Source organism: Eurosta solidaginis, chromosome 5 (assembly GCF_040869045.1).
Source record: "Eurosta solidaginis isolate ZX-2024a chromosome 5, ASM4086904v1, whole genome shotgun sequence".
In the NCBI taxonomy this organism is placed as follows: domain Eukaryota; kingdom Metazoa; phylum Arthropoda; class Insecta; order Diptera; family Tephritidae; genus Eurosta; species Eurosta solidaginis.
The window spans coordinates 20,587,700-20,608,463 of NC_090323.1; the positions used below are offsets into that span (position 1 = coordinate 20,587,700).

At 34.8% G+C, this 20,764-nt stretch overlaps 1 protein-coding gene across 1 annotated transcript in view; it reads right to left on the reverse strand.

Annotated features, from left to right (window-relative positions):
• Window positions 1–4,786: 4,786 nt before the first annotated feature.
• ftz-f1 (ftz transcription factor 1) overlaps window positions 4,787–20,764 on the reverse strand; it is a 54,098-nt gene continuing 38,120 nt past the window's right edge. Inside the window, exons 6-8 of the mRNA XM_067791798.1 lie at window positions 14,885–15,143; window positions 14,688–14,788; window positions 4,787–11,746 (exon numbers count right to left, since the gene is read on the reverse strand). Coding sequence (XP_067647899.1) covers window positions 11,597–11,746; window positions 14,688–14,788; window positions 14,885–15,143 — 510 coding nt within the window. The 3' untranslated portion in view covers window positions 4,787–11,596. The remainder of the gene's footprint in view (window positions 11,747–14,687; window positions 14,789–14,884; window positions 15,144–20,764) is intronic.

Below are 20,764 nucleotides of genomic sequence, written 5' to 3' on the forward strand. Positions count from 1 at the left end.
TAAAAGTAAAGCACTTAGGCTGCTATTGCTTGTGGCTAAAGATAATGTCCTCATTCATTCATACAATTGGTAATCAGCTGCGCAAGCGCGCACGCTTCAGAAAGTTCGTGGATTTGCGCTACCAACAAACAGTGAATAAAACTAAAGCACTAATTTAAAAACTTCTTTAAATATGTAACTATAATAATTAATCGAGGTTACTCAAAAATATTTTTATTAAAAACCTTTTGAAATATCTTTCCTGAATACACATATTTCATATAAACTTGGTCTGAAATTTTTTAACATATGACAACATTGTAAAATTATGTTTATTAGCAACACTTCAGTAGAAGACCTAAGAATGCAAGCGCATTATTTATATAGAAAAATACACCCAGTTAAACCTAACCTAACCTAACACCCAAAAGTGGGCAAGATGTTTCGAAATAGTAGCTGATAGGACACAGGAATAAGTACAATAAGGTTATGTCCAAACACCAGGTGGCAACTCTAGTAAGAAATTTTAGAAATTTTCTTTAATAGAACTAGAATATATATATCAAATAATTGGTCACTTAGCAAAAACATACCTGAAGCATCACTCATACAAGGGAGGCTCGAATGGGCCCAGCCGGTACCCCTATATCACTAACGGTTAAGGCGCTTAATGCGTTTATCGGTTTATCGATAACTACTATCGACTTGTGTATATCTCTTGAACCAAAGCAAATGATAAACTTTTTATTTTTGCAGTATATAGTTACCCGGTAATCGGTAGACAAAATTGTCCTATATCTCTTTAAAAAAGAAAGGAAGATTTTTCAAAACTTTTTTTGTATTACATAGGTACCCACTTGTAGATTAATCCACAATTTGATATAAAGGTTCATCATTAACCCTTCAAGGCGAAAACGGAACTTCATCGGTACATAAATGACGCAGCACCTTATCTGCCCTATATCTCTTGAACCAGGCAAAATTTTTTAAACTCTTGTTTTGCTTTAAATAGCCACCTATTTGTTGATTAATCCACAATTTGATTCAAGCGTGCTGACTACTAACGGCTTTTTGTGTATGTCTCTTAAACCATGCAAAATTAAATAAAATTGTTTTTGCATTATGTAGCTACCTACTTGTAGACTGGGCACAACTTGTTTCAATGTTCCAACATTTACGGTTAAGGCGCTAAGTGCATTAATCGTTTTTTCGATTACTTTTGTCCATCTCTTCAACCAAGCCGATTTAAATTTTGTCTTAATAAGCAAATAGGTACACATATAATGCAGTAAAAAGTGAAGAGAATCTTGCTTGGTTGATATTGGACAATTGGACAATTAAGTGCTGGGTCATATGTGTACCGATAAATTCACATTTTTCATTGAAGGGTTAACAATAGAAATTTTTTTTTAAATTGTGGGTTAATCTACAGGTGAGTATTTATAAATTGCAAAAACAATTTATCTTTGGTTCAAGAGATATACACAAAGGGACAGTATTAATCGAAACCCCGATTAATGCACTTAGCGCCTTAATCGTTAACGGTAGAACTTTGAGTGAAGCCGTGCCTCAATCTATAAGTAAGTAGCTATGTAATGCAACAAAAAAATATTTTGAAATTTTGCTTGGTTCAAGAGATATACACAAAAATCAGTTAGTCAGCACTAATCAAGCAACCGATAAATCACACGTAAAAATTGAACCGTTATTGATGAAACCTTGAATCAAATTGTGGATTAGTCTATAATTAGATGGCTATATAATGCAATAAAAGAGTTTGGAAAATTTAGCTTGGTTCAAGAGATATAGGTCAATTAAGGTGCTGGGTCATTTGTGTACCAATAATTTCATACATTTGCCTTGAAGGGTTAATGATGGATCTTTATATCAAATTGTGGATTAGTCTATAAGTAGTTAGCTATATAATATAAAAAAAAAGTTGAAAATGGAAAAGTTCTCTGATGACAGTTCCAGGAAACCAGCTGTAAGAAGGAGAATGGACGTTAATAAGTTTATTTTTAAAAAGTTGCTTTCACCTCACAGCTGAATAGATCCTTTGTGTCATGTGGGGATAATCTGCACGGGGGACATATATACATCTAGATCGAGTTGAGGCAGAGTGACGCGCGTCTTCCTGGGAAGTGTGCCTGCTTCCTTTGCGATGCCTGAAAATGCGTGACTACTTAAAGGAAGCCCACGACTTTGTGTACAAGGCCAGCTAGAGCTAGCTCCCGTTCCTCTGGATGCTTTGGATGTGTTGTAAATAATATGAGGCCGGATGTCATCTCTGCCGGAATGCAGGATGTTGCCAGGAACTTAACTTGATCCAGTGAATTTTTTGTAAATCGGTGCTCCCTCTCTTTCGGACCTTGCAGAACGTTGCTTGTATTTCCCACAATGCAAGGCGGAATAATCAGGATTGCACTTGGCCGATATGGTGGCTTTCCCATCTAAATTAATTACAAAATCAGCGAAATTGTTGTGAACATATTTTATGTAATAAAATTAAAGAAATAAAAAAATGTATTGTTTATAATTTGTGTGTAATATTTTATTTAGTTTGGACCCCTCTGAAGAAATTGGTTTCAGAAATTTTCAACTTACTCACTTGCCGATACTACTGTTATGACGCGTGGATATGACGGTTGTGCCCAAAAAAATTCATTCCAAAGTCTTTATGCTTCCAAAACAGACGCAGAGTTTCTTTCCACACGGATAAAGGAGCACCTCTGTGAACAGAACATGAGATACGCCACGCATGAAACAGCCATGAAATGCGTTCGTGTGAATATTGGAGACAGTCAAAGTTAATCGCAGTACAATAATCCAATCTGCCTAGAGAGACCTGCGAGACTCGCGTAACTTCGTTCTAAATAGCATTTTTCTGAAGGCCCTTAGATGAAGGCTATAAAACACTGTATGTGGTTGTTTTTTTACTTGAAGATTCATCATCAAAATTATTGGAGATTCCATCTAACTTTGAACCCAGCAGTATTTAAAGAAGTGAAACAGCAGACCTCGATCAAAGTTGTAAACCCGATTTCTGAACTCGTCATAGAGATTAACAGTTTGTGTGCTAAATGGACTTATAAATGCTTCCTTCGAAAGATCCTGAATTTTACAAATATTTTGTTTAATCCCATTCCTAAGTAAGTGTTCCAAATTTTCCTAGATGGAAATTTGCAAATCTTGCATATTCTACTAGGAGCTCAGAAATTAAACGCAAGCAGCAGCGGAAACATTTGCCTTATAAAATGCTCCTAAATGTATGCAACATATTAACGACGCGCTTCCGCTCCAATGATTGTGTTTCCGCTGCACGTTGCTAATATGTAGCATACGTTTAGGGGAATTTTATAAGCAAATGTTTCCGCTGCCGCTTGCGTTTAATTCCTGAGCTCCTAGTAGAATATGCAATATTTGCCAAATTCTGGATTTTTTAAACTTCGGCTCGTCAGGGCTCCTTGTACGCATTATATACCCTACTGCAACAGTTGAATATAATCTGATCTTGCTTTGATGGAATTGGATTTTTATCTTTATTTGTATGTTTCTTTAAATATGCTGACTCTTTTTTTTTTGGTGCTGTTTTTGATTTCGTTTTATATCGCTTATTTTTGTGTTTGTCTCTTTAATTTTCTACTAGATCTCTATAAATCAAATCAGAAAAATATTCACCTTAAACTGGTAACTGTGATAAATTAGGCCACATGTCCGTAAGCACTATGCAGAAGTTCCGCATCCAAGAACTCGTGCTACTAATCTAAAAGACAACGAAAAGGGCCGCAGCATTGGCATGAACCGTCGGTAAGTTCTTATAGCGAGTTATGCCGGGTAAGCCCTCTTCTTAGAGTTCACTAGCCAATTCTTACATAATAGAAAAGTATACCCTCCCAAGGACGCGCGCGTCACTTCGATCGGAATATTGGTGTAGGTTAAACTCTTACTTAGATACTTAAGTTCAACCCCGATAAACGTAACATATTTCAGTCATATTTCTGTCTCCACGAACCATCTTTTCTATGATATTATAGAATCATCACCTCTAACACCAATGTCTTTATGCTCTAACTCTGTCGAAACTGCCAGTCTCCTTGGACTTCCGTTAGAGGATATGGGTAATAATTTGTGACTTAATATTGGATAAGGCAAAGTAGGGAGGAGGAGACACATTATTCAAATAATACAACGAATAGGACGGTTCGCTCTCAAAAAAAATTTATAGAATTTGACGCAGTTCGAAAATTTAATGGCAAGTGTTCACTTAAACGGGTACGACTAATCTAATGGAGCACGGTAAGAGCATCAGGCTACATAGGAGGTAAGTACTCCCCCCCAAGGACCCTCTTCCAACTCAACTTAGATCTGAATATTGATTGGTATACGTGAAACTCTTACTTATTACGATTCAACACCGACACGTAACGTATTTCTTTCGTATTTGTGTTTCTTTCCGCCATCCTATTGCGTGAATTGCGGACGCCCGTTTTAATAAAATACTGAACATTTCACCAGGTACTCAGAACCGAACAACAAGCTACACCGGAAACAATATTTTCTACTTTGCGCCTAAAGGTATGCTATGTTTATGTGTTTTTAGAAATAAAAATAAACAGAAGAGGGCTGTTTGAAATAAGAAACTAAATACTCACGAAGCATTCTTTTTGTTAAATTATAATTTTTTACTAAATATATGTTGGAAGTTAGCGAAAGTGAATGTCATTTCGAAATAAATACTTATAACATACTTTCAACGCACTGCCTATTTTTCCATACACACACATAAATAAAATAAAATAAATATAAATTTTTTAGTTTTCAAATATTTTTTTTTATTCATTTGTACATCTAAATTACTAACAACTTACACGCAAGCTTAAAAACTAACATAAAATAGAATGATTGAAAAAAGCCACAAAATTTGCTTAAAAAAGCTAAATTGCGTTTGTGTATATTTTATAAAAAAAAAAACATATTAAAATTAATCATAATAGTGAAAGAAAATTAAACAACAACAACAAATAGTTTTTATGAATATTTTAAATTAGAGATAAACATAAAAGCTAAGTGTAATAAAAAAAACTACTGCTTAAACCGATAAAGCCTAATTGCAAGTACATAAAGTACAAACATACATTCATACATACATACATATATATTACATTAATTTGAATTATTAATAACAATTAATATTAATAACATTATAAGACTATTTAACATTAATCATTCAATCAACAAAGGTTTTTTAGTAAAGAATTATACATGATTTTTTTTCTATATGCTATTTGGATTTATTAAGATTTCTTTTTTTTTTGCTTTTTTATGTTTTAAACTTGTGTACAGTTAATTATACTTAATTTATACAATAGTTTTCACAAAAAATCAGGTAGTTAACTTTTATTTACACTTTGATAAGCAGCAAACATTTTTGTTTAATTTTTTGTAAATTTTTCCTTTCAAGTGCTGTGTGTGCAATTTTTTTTTATTTGTGTACATCCACCGAAGAAATTTTTTAAATATAAAACTTACATTTAAATTTATTAAAAAAATTTTTTTTCGAAATATTTTTTCGCAGGTTATTTTTTTTTAAAGAAAGCGCATAGAAATCTCAAAAATATAAGAAGTTTATTATTTATGCATAGCAAGCAAATAAAACTTTTAAATCAAGTAAACTAAATATTTTATGTGATGTTTGTGTGGATATTAAATTTGAAAAAGTATATGGTTTTAAGAAATAGTTACCTAATTATTATTTTTTTTTAAATCTACAAAAAATTAGTCTAAATCCACTTGCTTTTAGTATTAAGTTGAACACATTGTGGTTATGTAATTTTAATGAGGTAAGTGCAAAAAAAAAAAAAAATATAAACTGCGTTTTAAAAGAGGCATTCCATGGCAATCCAGGCTGCCGATAAATTTCGCATCATCGGTTTCGCTGAAATCTTTACCTTTTGCTGTATATTTAAAAAAAAAATGTTTCTATGGTTTTTCTATACTTTTCAACGAATAAAATTTTTAAAGTTAAAAACACTTTTTTTTACTATTTTTTTAACATATATAATTTTTTCAAAAAATTTGTTCTATTTTCTAATTTCGTGCTTTTTGAAAAGTGTCTAGAAAGCTGTTGCAAACTTTTCACTCAGTCGTGAAATACTAATTTTAAGAAATAAGGTTTAAACAAAAACAAATTAAAACAGGAAAACAATTTTAAATATAACTCAAAAAATTAAAAAAAAAAACCAAAAATTATAAGTTATAAGTTATAATTAAGCCATCATCAAAATAAACATACAGTTTGTGCTTCGGAGAGTGTTATTAATGTACGGAAAAATTTGCCTTTACTATCCAAACTGAAGCAAAATTAAGAAAAACAGCAAAAAAATAAAATAAAAACCAAAAAAAAATTTTGGAATTTTTTTTTGCTGAACTTTAACTTAAAAAAAAATCAAAAATTGTTTATAGAAAAAAAATGGACTTATGGTAAACAATTTGCCAATATTTTTATTAGTACGGAAAAATTTGCTTTTACTATCCAAACCGAAGCAAAATTAAAAAAAAAAAACAGTAAAAAAAACCAAACAAAATTTCGGAATTTTTTTTTTGCTGAACTTTCCGGTTAAATGAGGATATGCTTTTTTTAACTTAAACAAAAAAATCAAAAATTGTGTATAAAAAAATGGACTTATGGTAAACAATTTCTCACTAGGACGAGGCTAGTCGTCCGAAATGTTTATTTATTTACCACAATGAAGTTAACTGAGAAAAAAAAAAACAGCAAATAAAAGTAGTAAAAACAAAATCACAAAAAATTCTGAAATTTTTGTGCTGAATTTTCCGAACAAAAGGACAGCCAAATATTAATTTAGTTAATAGTCAATAACACAAGATTAAAAAAAAACGAAATATTTATTATATAAAATTTTACGATTGGCTGGATTAAAAAATTAAAATAAATTTAAAAATTTTTTCAAAACATACCACAAGACGTCCAAATTTAAGTGAAATCAGTGATTAAAATCTAACAGTTGTATGAGTTAGCATGGAATGCCCCTTTTTTGTGTTAAATTAAACATCATCGGCGCATGCGCATACTGCAGCATATTTGACATTTCTAAAAGTAAATTATCAATTCGTAAACCGTTGTAATTGGCGAAATGTCAAAGCCATAAAAACATATGTACAGGAATCAATTTTGCTCAAAATTTTTGCTTTCACCTATGAAAAGGGGTTTTTAGCCCCTAATCTTGTTTATGATGTTCTCTATTCTGAGTATGCAGTTGTTGTATGCATGAATAGATCTATAACCTGAGTTATATCTCGCGTGATGCGTATGTTCCTGTCATGAAATATTCCCGAAGATTCACCAAACAAAAAAAAATCGCGCTGACAGCGTTATACTTTTTTCTTTTAATCTGCATAGTTACGTCACATTATCAAATTCATTTACAAAATATAGTATAATGACAATAGCAAGCAATATAATTGTACAATGTCATTGTTCAAAAGAATCAATTACTCGCTCGCACATTATATATGATCTCAAGAACGAGCTTGAGAGAACTTTGATAATGTGACGTCACGCAGAGTTTGGTTAGGCCATATTGAAAAAAAATAAAATTTGTGCTGCGTCTTGTATTTTGATTTTCTTGACGAAACATTTCAACTTCAGACACTTCGCACAAAATTAGTTGAAAATTTTTAAATTTATAAATTTTAATTATTATCACAAATAGGTAATGTTTTGTTTTGATGATTTAGATGTAAATGAAAACAAAATTATTTAAAAATACTTGCAATACTAAAAATAGAAGTTTAAGATTAAAAATACCAATCACCTGAACATTTATATAAATATAACCCATAGCATATTTATAACACTACTTATATGGAAATGTTTATTTAAATATTTATGTCATACCATTTTTATCAGGGATCGTTATTGTTAAAAGTTTTATGATAAAAGTCGCATGTCAATATTTATTTTTTGGATATAAGAATGGGGAAAGGAACATGGATAGGGATAGTGATGGGGATATAGAAAGGGATATGAATATCAAAGCAAAGTTAAAATAAATCGTTAAAAAAACTATGATACAAGTAAAGAGAGGTATTTAAACTTCTCTCTCTTCTCTGCCATTGCTTTGCGGATAAAACAATTGTGATATCTTATCCGTCAAATGCCTGACAGGATGTTCCATATGGCTGCTTTTACGCGTTTTGACATGGTGGCGCATAGGGCCGGCTATCTTCATGATAGAAAGAGATACAGAACGAGACTGCGATAGTCAATAAAAAATCAGGTGATCCATTCTTTTGTAATTTTGACGTCTATGCAGAAGTTATCACACTTGCCTTATCCACAATGGCCATTACCGCTATTTGACATAAACTGTGATTTTGACATTCCCTTTTGAAACAGCGCTACCATATCCTTAAAAAATAAACATCCCAAAACAATATTTTTGTTTGCAATTCTACTTGCCCCTTTAGCTCACATTTTTCGCCTATTTTTTTAACGCAACAACTGTCCGTTCGTTTTCGAATTAATATAACGATTGCTCCGAACATAACCCCACCGCAAACATGCATTAGTTTCTTTTCAACTCTTGGATGCTAAGCCATTGCTAGGACAAGCAGCTTGTCACTGATTTTAAGGCTTAGCACTATTATTTAGCTGAGTGGCCTATTCGATTGCACGTTTAAATTGCGCTGTACATGACCAGGGTGTTCCCCGCCTTGCCAAGTAATGGTACCCTGGTCGTAGCAAAGTTACTCTGGCTAAGAAGTGATTAATAAGCTTAAGTGTGGTGAGACAGATTTGCCAATTTTACTCAGAGATTCTACAAGGAGCAAAATCTGCAGTTCCTGACTGTGAGGCTAATAGATGCAGCAATTCCTATGGGCAGATATCTAAAGAAACAATGAAGTTCAGTTGATAAGACTGAGCAATATTAATACCTTGAAATATTTAAAGCGAGTTTGTTGAAACGTTCAAAGATAGGGAAAAAATTCCATTTGAGGTGAAGTCTGAGGCCGCGCTGAACCAGTCGCATAATCAAAACCGTAATATACCGATACGGTATTGAAAGTTACACCGTATATATATATATATATATAAATCGCTCCTACTAATAATAAGCGAAGAGGAGGAGTATATGGTGTAGCCAGGTCAAAAGACAAACTGCTTGGAAATTGTTTGCAAGGTGATTTTTCCGCTTAAGAGATCACAATTTAAGGAGCACTACTCTCCTCCTTAAAGGAGTATACAGATTTTGTTTTAGTTTTTGAATGAACACACTTTTTAACAGCTCTGCGATTATTTATCTTTTAAATATTGATAGTTGAATAAAAATGCCTTATAAAAAATTTAAAATTTCCAAAACAAAATTTTGTTGAGGTGGCAATGTTTATTCAGAATTCGACAAATTGTTTATCTGGCAACCATTACCGTTTATGTCAAATATGTCAAAGTGAGCCATCATCCCGTCGCAAAGATCCTGACCCAGATAAACAATTTTGCATGTTAATGCAACAACGACTTAAGCCAGATAAATCCAGACAGAAGCCTGTAGTGGAATTCATTAATTTTTAACGATGCGATTTGTCGAGATTTTATTTAACGATTTTGTTGCTTGCCTTATCGACTGTACTATTCACTAACTTAGTTTTAACGACTCGAAAAAAATGACATTTAAATTTCGTTTTAATAATAGAAAGGTGGCAGCATAGTTTAACGAAACCTGACAAATGCGGAAAGCACAAAAGGAATGCCAAAAATAAATAAATTCCATATATTAACTGCTTTTAAAAGTCATTATTGTTTATTGTGAAGTTTTTACCTATTTTAACAAAAGGTAAGTAAATGCGGTATATTCTTGTACCCCATCAAGTTGAGAAATATTATCATGAGCCAAGTATGGGTTTAGTCGGTACAGCCTTCGAAACTCCGTTGCATTTAATTGGAATGGGTTATCTACTTCTCTAAGAACGCGTCTGTCCACTGGCGATGGACTTAGTAATTCTTCATCTTGTGAAAAAACGTACGCCAAGTACTCAAATGCCATTTGATTTATAAATAAAGCAGCTTTTCGTGTTTGAAAGTATTTAGTTAAAGATTCGATTTTCTTTTTTTAACTAAAATTGCCAGAAATATTAAATTCGTGATTTTTAACTCAGCCAATTTACTTTCCGTTTATTTAACAACACAGCTGATTGTCGATAAGCAAATATCGATACAAAATATTTACTGAATAACGAAATCGTTATAGTTATCGATTCGCAAATCAAGCGATGGCAAATGTCGTTAAAAAAGTTAGTGAATTCCACTACTGGTTCAATTTGTGAGCCAGATAATTTGTTAATTTCTTATCTTTAGTTTGGCAACGCTGCCTTCAATAAACACACTTTTTCAAAAATAGATATAGCTGCTTCGTACGTGTTAAATGAACCCCAACGGCAACATCTGCCTATCACAAATGATGTGTAAAAAAATATCGCGACCTCTGCTTCTCAAGTCTGCCAATGATCCAGAGCATTCCCGTGAGAATTGAGCGTGATGCAGAGCTGGAAAACTCACTGGATGATGGCTATTGTTTTCGTGTATCATGGTTAAAACATATCTATGGAAGTGGTATTATAAATATGCGAAGGGGTATATATAGCACACACAGCACTTTCGTTTCATTAACGCTTTAAGCTTAACATTTCCTACGTATCGCTTAATATTTTTTCTGCCTTTTTTATATTTTTTTAAATATTATTTAAGTGCTTATTTTTTTGTAACATTTTTTGCTTCTTCTTCGTTTTTTTAGTTTGTTTCTAAATTAATGCATAGAATAATGCTTTTCTTTAATAATGTTTAACAATTTAAAATATATATATATATTTTTCGAACACATTGTTTGCTGTGTTGCTTCTTTGTTTTTTTTTTTTTTCTTAGAATACTTAGATTTCAATGCTATTAAATTAACATTTATATTTAAATTTACATTTATATATATATATGTAATTACTTAAGTAAAATGAATAAACACTTAATGCCTATATCAATATACATATATATACTTATTTATATATATCTACATATATCCATTTTAAAAATATATCATTTTTCTTTTTGCTCTGCCTAACAAACTGCTTATATACTTAACATACATACATACATATGTAATTAAATACATAACTTAACGTTTTTTTGCATACATACTCTACGTTTCTTACATACATTCTGCATTAAATTGCAAACGTGAATGTGAAACGAAACGTAAAATCCAAAAGTGCTACGAAGTAATTTTTTCTTTTTACTGTAAATATATATATATTTTTTTGTTTTTGTATACATATGTATGTATATATTTATGTAGCTTATCATCCCAATTTGTGTTATCCATTTATTTATATTTTTTTATTTAAATTTAATTTAAATCCTAAAAAAACCAACCCTGGATTCTTTTACGCGTCATTTGACAACAAATCAAAATCGTCTCCTGCCGCCTTTGAAGCGCTTTCGTCATTCATATATATATATATATATATATATATTTTTTTTTACAAAACGTTCCTATATATTTATATACATACACAAAAATACATATACATACTTTCAGCCCCGTTGGATTTATACTTTCCGTTTTGCATGCAGCATTTCCATGAGTAGCGTCTGTGTGGGCGCACTACCGGCGCAATGTTTCGAATACAGATGATCTTCGCCACGTGATGCCATCGCATGTATATCGGGCAGTATGCTGAGAAGTCTGCGGAATTTGTCCTGTAGGGAGAAATTTGTTTTAATATTTAATTACTTTTAAATTATTGAGGATTATGGGAAGCGAATGATGAGCTAAGAGGAATGTTGAAAATTTTCCGATATACCCATCATCTGGTAGGACATAGTTTACTGCGTCTGCTAGAAGATAACGAAGAAGCGACGTAGAAAGACTGTGCTAGCGAGTTGTGAAAAAAGAAGGAAAGAGATGGTGGATGAGAGTGAGAGAGAGATAGGGAGGAGAGAGGATTTTTTTTTTTTGAAAATGAATATACTTCTTTTTCTGACAAAACACACTTCGGATAAGACAATTCCCATCGGTATAAATACTTTTCCAGCCCTGCACATAGGCCTTTCAAGGACCCACTGGGGTGCTCTTATAGTCTCTAAATTCTTGATGTAGTAGCTACCGTAATTCGCACCACTTCATAAAGTCAATACACTTACCTATAGCCATTATTTCGAGCTTGGATATTGGCGTAAGATCTTAAAAAAATAGTCCACAGAGAGTAGATACTAACTCCCCAGCGGGTTAGGGGGTCAGAATATACCCGCGGGAGGTATGCCTGTCGTAAGAGGCGACTAAAATACCAGATTCAAGGGGCTGTGTAGCGCAACCCTTCAGGTTGCCAGCGCAATATATAGCTTCTCCAAACCCAATTGTCAACCTCACCTATCCGCGGCGAATCCTGTTTCACTAACAGACGAGGCTCTGGTGACCCCAAGCTCTTCCTGGAACTTGGGGGTGGGGAGGGAGGGATGGCCTGAAGGTTTAATGTGGCCATATAAATCGTTCCCGAGATGATCGGGCTAGCACCTTAATGGTGCTGTGTTACTGGAGCGTACCGGATCTGTATCCAGCAAAGGACCATCACATCGATAACACTCCCCAAAGCCTTCGGGGAGTAATCTTATCGCTACAACAACAACAACAGTAGATACTAACCTCGGCAAATTCTACACGCTTTCCTGCTCCTAAATATAGCTACAGCCCGACAATAATCGGAAGCTACTAGGATTGAAAGGGACGTCTCCGAGCCATTCGAAAGCAAACGCTAAATGAGGGCAAACGAAGAATTTGCTGTGATCCAAGAGAGAATCAATGCATTTGCGCCTTCGCAGGCACGTCACTGTTGCCGGGTATAAATTCGAGACAGTGAAGGACTTCGTCTATCTGAGAACCAGCACTAACAGCGAAAGCAATGTCAGCTTAGAAATAAAACGAAGACTAACTCTTGCCACCAAGTGATACTTGCGCTGGACTGAAAAGTAAAATCCGCTATCGACGAACAAAAATTACGCTTTACAAGTCGCTCTTCGTACCTGCCCTGACGTATGGCTCGAAACCATGGACGGTGTAGAGAGAAGATGATATGGCTTTTGGAGTGTTGGAGATAAAAGTTCTCCAGAAGGGAAGATCTCCACGCTCTTTCTTAAGCGCTGACCACAACATATTTGCCCTGATTATAGTACTTATGCTTGTACGGAGCTCAAAAGAGAACCTCGGTTTATCTACCAAATCTCTTTCTGGAAGGAAGTGGGCGGTCGTTCCGTTCCTAGCCACCTCATCATAAACACACGTTCCTCATCTTTAGGTACATCGACCTAATGATTTACTGCACCGCAGATTGTTTTCATTTCAGTATTATAGTCCCAGGTCCGATCCAAAGTTACCTATCAAGGTTAGAGACGTTGTGTAAAGATCCTCCCTAGCATTATTTCAATTTGAAGTAGACTTAGTACCCAATAATTCCCTTAAGGGGATGTGGGTATGAGATTGCCTGTTGGACCTTCAGACTACTTCAAAAGGCAGGACATTCGAACGCTTTAAGGGTTGGAGGAACAAACAGCGATTTCTGAGAAATAACGCGAGTTTTGAACGTGGCTTCTTAGTGATAGCGATTTATTTTCTCCTGCGATTGCGGTTCTTGATGCGTGACTGCGAAAAACACCCCCAGCGAGTTAGGGGGTCAGAATATACCCGCGGTAGGTATGCCTGTCGTAAGAGGCGACTAAAATACCAGATTCAAGGGGTTGTGTATCGCAACCCTTTCAGGTTGCCAGCGCAATATATACTTTCTCCAAACCCAATTTTCAACCTCACATATCCGTGGCTAATCCTGTTTCATTAACAGCCGAGACTCTGGCGACCCCGAACTCCTCATGGATCTAGGGGGTGGGAGGGCAATATGGCCAAGAAGGTCGCATGTGGTCATAACAAATCGTTCCCGAGATGGTCGGGCTTGGTACCGGAACGTACCGAATCTGCATACGGCAAAAGACCATCAACATCGATAACACTTCCCAAGGCCTTAGGGGAGTGTCTTTATGGTTACAACAACAACAAAACTGCGAAAAAGACACAAATGCCGTTACAGCAGGTCAGCCAAGGCGATTTCCTGGCATCTGTCACTGCAATTTACTGCCATCCAAGGCGAATTCAGTAGAGGTGGTGTCATCCCAACAGCTGATTGCTTCTTCTTGATAATTTTCCATACAACGCCTTGTACTACAACATGTCAGTTAATCGAAATCAATGAAAATTTTCTTTTGACTTAACATTCTTCTGCACGGCGAATTGGTTGAATTCGCTTTGCCACCACCTGGTATGGATGCGCCTTGCTGCCATCTTTAAGAAGAAATTTTGAAAATTCTTTCTCTGAAACAACAGTTAGACTTTCGCAGTAATTGGATTAAATATAACATTAACCGGGGTACCGAAGCTGGGTGGGTTAGACGTCGAGCTAGTCTAGGCGCCTAACTACAGGTGAGGCGCTGCTGGCGGGATGACGGCAGGATAAAATTGTTTTCGATATAATCGGATTAGCACCTTTAAGTTCTAACTCCGGATATATCTGTTGTAAAGCTCTACATGAAAAAAAATGTGTCAAACACTATCATGTAGAACATTGCGATGAACTCGGACAATGTCATTTTAACTTACCGTCACTGATGGATAACAGGTAAGTGTGTAATCTAGAAGCGCCGCTTGCACGTTCTCTTGGCCTTCCAAAACTGTTTTCTTGTTAACAATGCCTCGCACATCTAGAGATAAGAGTTATATATCAATAAATTGTAATATGACAATATGATTTGATATGATACTTGAGAGACCCCTAGTTGTTTTTGTTTCACTCTTACCTGGATTGAGTAGAATTAGGAATTTCATACACACATAATCGCCCATATCGAATTTCAGATCTTGTAAACGATTTTGCAACTCATTGAAGTAATCAGCCAATTGCGGTACACCGAGTAGACCGAGCCAAAGCAGATTGAATACTTGGCCGTTATTTAATTGCGTCTCATCAGGTAAACCGTTGTGTATTCGCTGATGTAAATGATCTAACACTAACATATCGGACCAGGAATGCTGCAGCAGTTTCATTTGGTCATCGACCTGTAAGAAAAGATTAAGGCAACAGTTTAGTTATATGAAGCTTGTGGTTTGCCGTCTCCAAAAGCCATAAAAATTTAAAAATAATGGGGATGAGATTTCACCCAGTATAATCTTATGTTCAATCTTTCTGGATTTCCTTTCATTGGCGAGATAAACGGAGTTTCCACTGAAAAGAGTAGTGTGATTCACTACCATCCAACTCACTCACTTCCTAGGTGTTGGACTATTGTTAGCTCTTTCTGATGCTGTGATCTTAATAAAAAGGTGGGCATCATTATTTATATGCTTATACATCTGCCTGTTGGCCCGACGCACAGTGGCGCCTTTTGAGTTTTTTCTTTGCAAAAATCATAACTTTTGAACCAATGAAGACATTTTAAAAATTTAAAAAGCGAATGAAAGCTAACTATTTTAAGTTTTATTGTGTTAAAGCTCAGAACGATACAGAGTGCTTCAAAAAAATACGTCAAAGTCGAAAATTTTTAGAAAAATGCAAAAACAAAATGTTTTTAGTAAAAAATAAAAAAAATAAAATGAGATTTGTATTATAATGACGTATTTCAGCATTAAATAAGATAAACTTATGGCTGATAAGATAGCGTGGCACTGCCCACTTATGATAAAAAGTTTGATCTTAGTAACCGCTTTACCAATTTGTACCAAACTCGATAGACGTATTGATTTCTATAAAAATTTAATACTCGTTTGAAGGTGAAATGCCTAAGCTTTAAAATAAATTTGATAAACTTAAGATAAATGCAATAACGAAAAGGATATATTTATAAATTACTAAATTAATAAATTCTTGTATTTGAAATAAAAAATTAACTTGTACATAGATATCTTATTTTTCAATAAAGTAACAAAATTGATTAGTAAATATCTTTTTCATTGTTGTGATAAGAAGTGAGAAACTTATTTTATCTTAACATAGTCATCGTCACTGAAACATATATCTAACAAAGCAACCATTTCTGAGCTATACGCATCTGTAAGATCTTTTTGTGTTCTTACATATTCATAGATGATATGACTGGATCACAAGATATAGCTAACATGTTGCAAAGGTCTTCGTTTTGTCTAACTCGTGATACTTTTGTAGCTCGATATCTTTTGTAGTCCTTGTTCTTAGATTCTTCAGCTTCTTCAGACAATTCTCCTAATGGTAAGCACTGGTACTCTATTAAATCTTTTCCATGTGCTAAAATTGTATGTACCGTTGGTGTAAGTTTCTTCTCAGGATACTTTTGATGCAGCAACTCTGTAGTTTTAGATGCATATTCTCCAAATTTGGGTCCATTAACTGGTTCATGGCAGTGTAAAATGTTTAAAACTACTCCCAATCTTTTCACAATATCTCTATCAACTCCTGTTATGCGAGCAGTCACTTCATCGTTTTCAAAAAATCTTCTTGAGGAGTTACCATCATTTGTATTTCCGTATCCATACTTTGGACAGTCAACTCTAAGGCCAATCTCTTTATAGAATGCACCCTGAATTATTTTTTTTTCTTGTTTTGTTTCTCCTTACATGTTGCATTGCCGTCGAAAATGTCTCCTTGTTGTGGTAGTGTATAAGCCAGCTTCAAAACAAATTCCATACATCTTATCCTAGCATGCAAAGGAGATATTCCATACTCATAATTTAGTTCGTCAGTTATTGAATCAACAAGATTTTCAAAGTCCTTTTGGCTCTTCTTACAAATTGCACATTTCATTGTAGATGTCGTATTTGTTATTAAGTTCAAAACTTTCCCTTAACCATTGTTAGAAGAAAATCATGCTTTATTGTAATGACATTCTCCTCTTCAATTTCAATTATTGTTGGTTCTAATTTGGCAATTTGATTTTATGTATCACTCACTGTAGCTTTTATGAGTTCCGAAGACTCCTTCTCGTATTTAAATAATATCGGGCGGCACAATATAGTTGATGACGGACGTGGATTTTTCCAATATTCTGAAGCTTCATCTTTTAGTCGTAATGGAACAATAGAAGCCATAAACATATTACTGTCTGTAATTGTTTCATCGTCTACATTTATTCTTTGTTTATATTCGCTTTGTCCTGATGATCCATCACAGGCCCACTTAGTTATCAACAATGCTAGCTCCTTTGTGCAGTGATTTCAAATTTTCTTCAGTAAAACTTTGAAGAAGTCGTGTAGACGTATGATCCATTAGGTTTTGTAGCTCAATTTCAGCTGATACTTCGGTTATTTTGGGACTTAGAGGAACTGTTTCTTTCTTGGCTTGAGTAATTTTTTTGTATCCAGGTAAAATATCGGCTTTACTTGCAATAATGACTTACGCAATATAATATATTTTTTCTTCGTTAAACCGAGATGTATAAACAGCGTCAAAGCTTCTTCGGGAGTGTATTTCCTAGGTAGCGCATTTGGTGGTGTGGGAATGCTGTTTTTGATCCTCATCAGTCGCACTGGATTTGCTACCGCAACTGCTTCTGTTATATGAGACTTCACCTTTTCTTCGTCTTTTTTATATTTAATAGCCAGTGCTTCTGAAAGATGAGTCGTGGCCATAGCTTTTGTGGTATCAGACATCTCCCTTTTCCTTGTGTAGGTAGAACCCTCTTCTATGGGTTTTGTTGGTCTCCCTCTAGTTGAATTGGTTGACGTGCTAGGCGTTTCTTCGTCCAAAAAGTTTTGTCAGCTAGCCACTTTTTATGCTTACTTAGAAATTATGAATTGTTACGATAGACGTCCTTCCAGTTTCTTTCTATCATAATGTATTGTAAACAAACTTTTTCTTTCATGCCTTCCTTTTCTTTAATGCTTGTTTCACTCGCTAATTCTCTCATAATAGCCTCAACGAAGTCCCGTCTTGACTTTGTAGATTTAAAAACCGCAAATAGTTTCAAGTTTACTAGATAGATATTAGAATTGGCTTCGAGTGTATCTGACTAAATATTAAACTGTGAACTATATTTAGAAATACTATTCACTTTATTTAAGTAAACAGAATAATTAGTTCCTTAATCTCCAAAAGACGAATGATAATGTGCATTGTATGATGGATAGCTTTATATATCTACTCAAATTATTAAAATGAATTTCAGGTATACAATTCGTAGCTAAAAAAATTTATGTTGTTAACAAGTTCCAATAACAAAAACGACCTTACGGCCGTACTGAATTATACATACCTGCTCAGGCATAACCCAAGATTGTTAACTTTATTTGATGTAAAAAGTGAAGTTGCAGCTGGACACAGGTAGACTTTATGAATTTAGGTAACTGAATATTTCATAAATAACTACTGTTAATTTGACGGAGCACATATTTTAAAATTTTTTTTTTTCCATCAAAATTTTAAAAAGGGCCTAAAAATAGGCATTTCGAAAAACAGGTATATCCGCCAACTTTTACAAAAAAAAAAAACAATTTTTTTTTGTTTCAATCCTAAATTAAATTATCTTTAATTGCTATACGAGAAAATGACAACCGGCCGCCTTATTTACTCACAAAACCATTTTAAATACAACGAAAAGGAAACAAAATTTCAAATTTTTCCCAATGTTGAAAATTGGTTAACTTTGAGCGGCTCTACCTGGTAAACTATAATTTTCTGTAAAAAAAACAGTTGTACATACTTGATCCCTGGAAAATTCTCTATTAGAAACATGTATTATATTTAGCGAACGCTTTCATAATTTTTTTGATTTTTGCCATGCTTTAACGGCAGAGACGCCACTGTGCGACGTTTGACTCTATCTAAAGAGGGATGCATTTTAAACTGCCGGTAGAAGAAGCTCTCGCCTAATTTCGGAGCTTTACAAAATCGCCGCTAAAAACAATTGATACATTGTCGCTGTGTTCGGGTTCAATAGGGATTTTTACCCCGAGAGAGAACTTAAAAATTTTAAAGTCCTCTTCTTGTGCGATGCACCACTTTCTGTATTAAGGAATTGGGGTTATTACCTTACGGTTCTAGAATTGAAATATGTCGGATCTGTCTTTGACAAAGCATTACCAACACGCTCTATTTGCTCTACACTAACAACAACAACGCAACGTCCAATATGCTAAGATGGTTTGTTTTATAGGCCGATTTCGGTATTCTATCTGTCGGATCAAAGTGTGCTGAAGTAGAACAGCTGATATGAGGAACACACGCTCTCTTTAGGCCCCGTAACTCTTGCCAGCTGCCCCACTCCATCTAATCAAAGCCGACACATAGCAGCTTTACGAGTAGTTGGCACGCAGATCAATTAGAATTAGTAAAGGTCGTTGACGATGATGATGGAGATAGCAGGTGGCGGATGCGCATGTGATATCGCCTTTTTGTTCTTGAATATGCAGACCTCTACATTTTGCTGGCTAATTTTAGTCATCAGCAAAAGTCGTGGTGTGCCATAAATCCAGATTTCATACGGGTTTCTCTCGGTAGAGCACTTATCTAAAGGTTGGCAGGAATTTCATAGTTTCAAGATCGACATCGTCTCTCTGGACAATTATGACTTGAAATCCATTCGGGTTGCATAAACGACACCGCGTCGCCGGGTCTGCAATGAATGCGAGATTATCCCTATTACGCTTCACAATGTCTCTCAGATAGACATTACATTCAACACAAGTTGGAAGAACCGATCTGACGCTAAGTTTTGTGCCTTAAATCGTTGCGATAGAATGAAGGTGGCAACACTGTTGGTAAGACGTGCAGTACGGAGGTTGTAGCTTTGCAAATATGTTACTGATTTTGAAGGAACGCTTAGACAGCGCGAATACCAGGACGATCTTAAGCGTAAAGAGTACGGAACCACGGAAGTAAAGAAGAAACTATGAGGCCAATGTATGATGGTTCTATTGTAGAGAAATGCTTTCTATTTAACCAATATTTCAGTTGGATCCTCGAGAGCTGAATGTGGGACCACAGCAGGATAATAAATTTCTTGACGATGTTACCGTAAAACACGCTTCGTGTACAAGCGCGTCTGTCAGTGAAACAATTTGTTTGACACCGCGACCTTCAGGGCCGACTCATCCCATTTATTTGCTTTAAAAAAGATTTCTTACGTAAACAGTTCCATCCAACATGAAAGAAACTAGTAGATTGATAGTCAGAAGCGACCGCTGTCATGACCGTAAATCTGCCGTCCAGTTGCACGCCATTACCCATTGCGTCACAATCCACAATTGATGGCTTTGTTACCAACAACAACAGAGAGAAAGAAGCAATAAATTGCATCATTGAAAATTTCCGTCCAAGGCCAATTTTCACTCTTACTTTCCGTAGAGAAAACTATGAAACAATTATGCTGGCTTAAAAAAAACTTTCAAGATCATGGCGCAAAGAGCGTTAAAAGTATGTGCGCTCAGTTCAAGAGAGCAAACACAACTTTTCTATGCTTTTGAGCTCACAATAAAGTATGTTGCGCTGAGACAAGCTTTAAGTGATAAATGCGCCGTTAACAACAATACCAATACCGCGCAAACATTAGAGAACTATGTGTGAGCATGATCAAACAGACAAGCTCTTGCGTTTAGCAGCACTTGCGCTTTGACGTGCGCTCAATGCGAATACTAACGCTTAGTTTACGCGTCTCAAGCTCACTACAATCGCTGACTTCATTTTATTGGCCGCGGCTGCAGCGGCGGCTTAC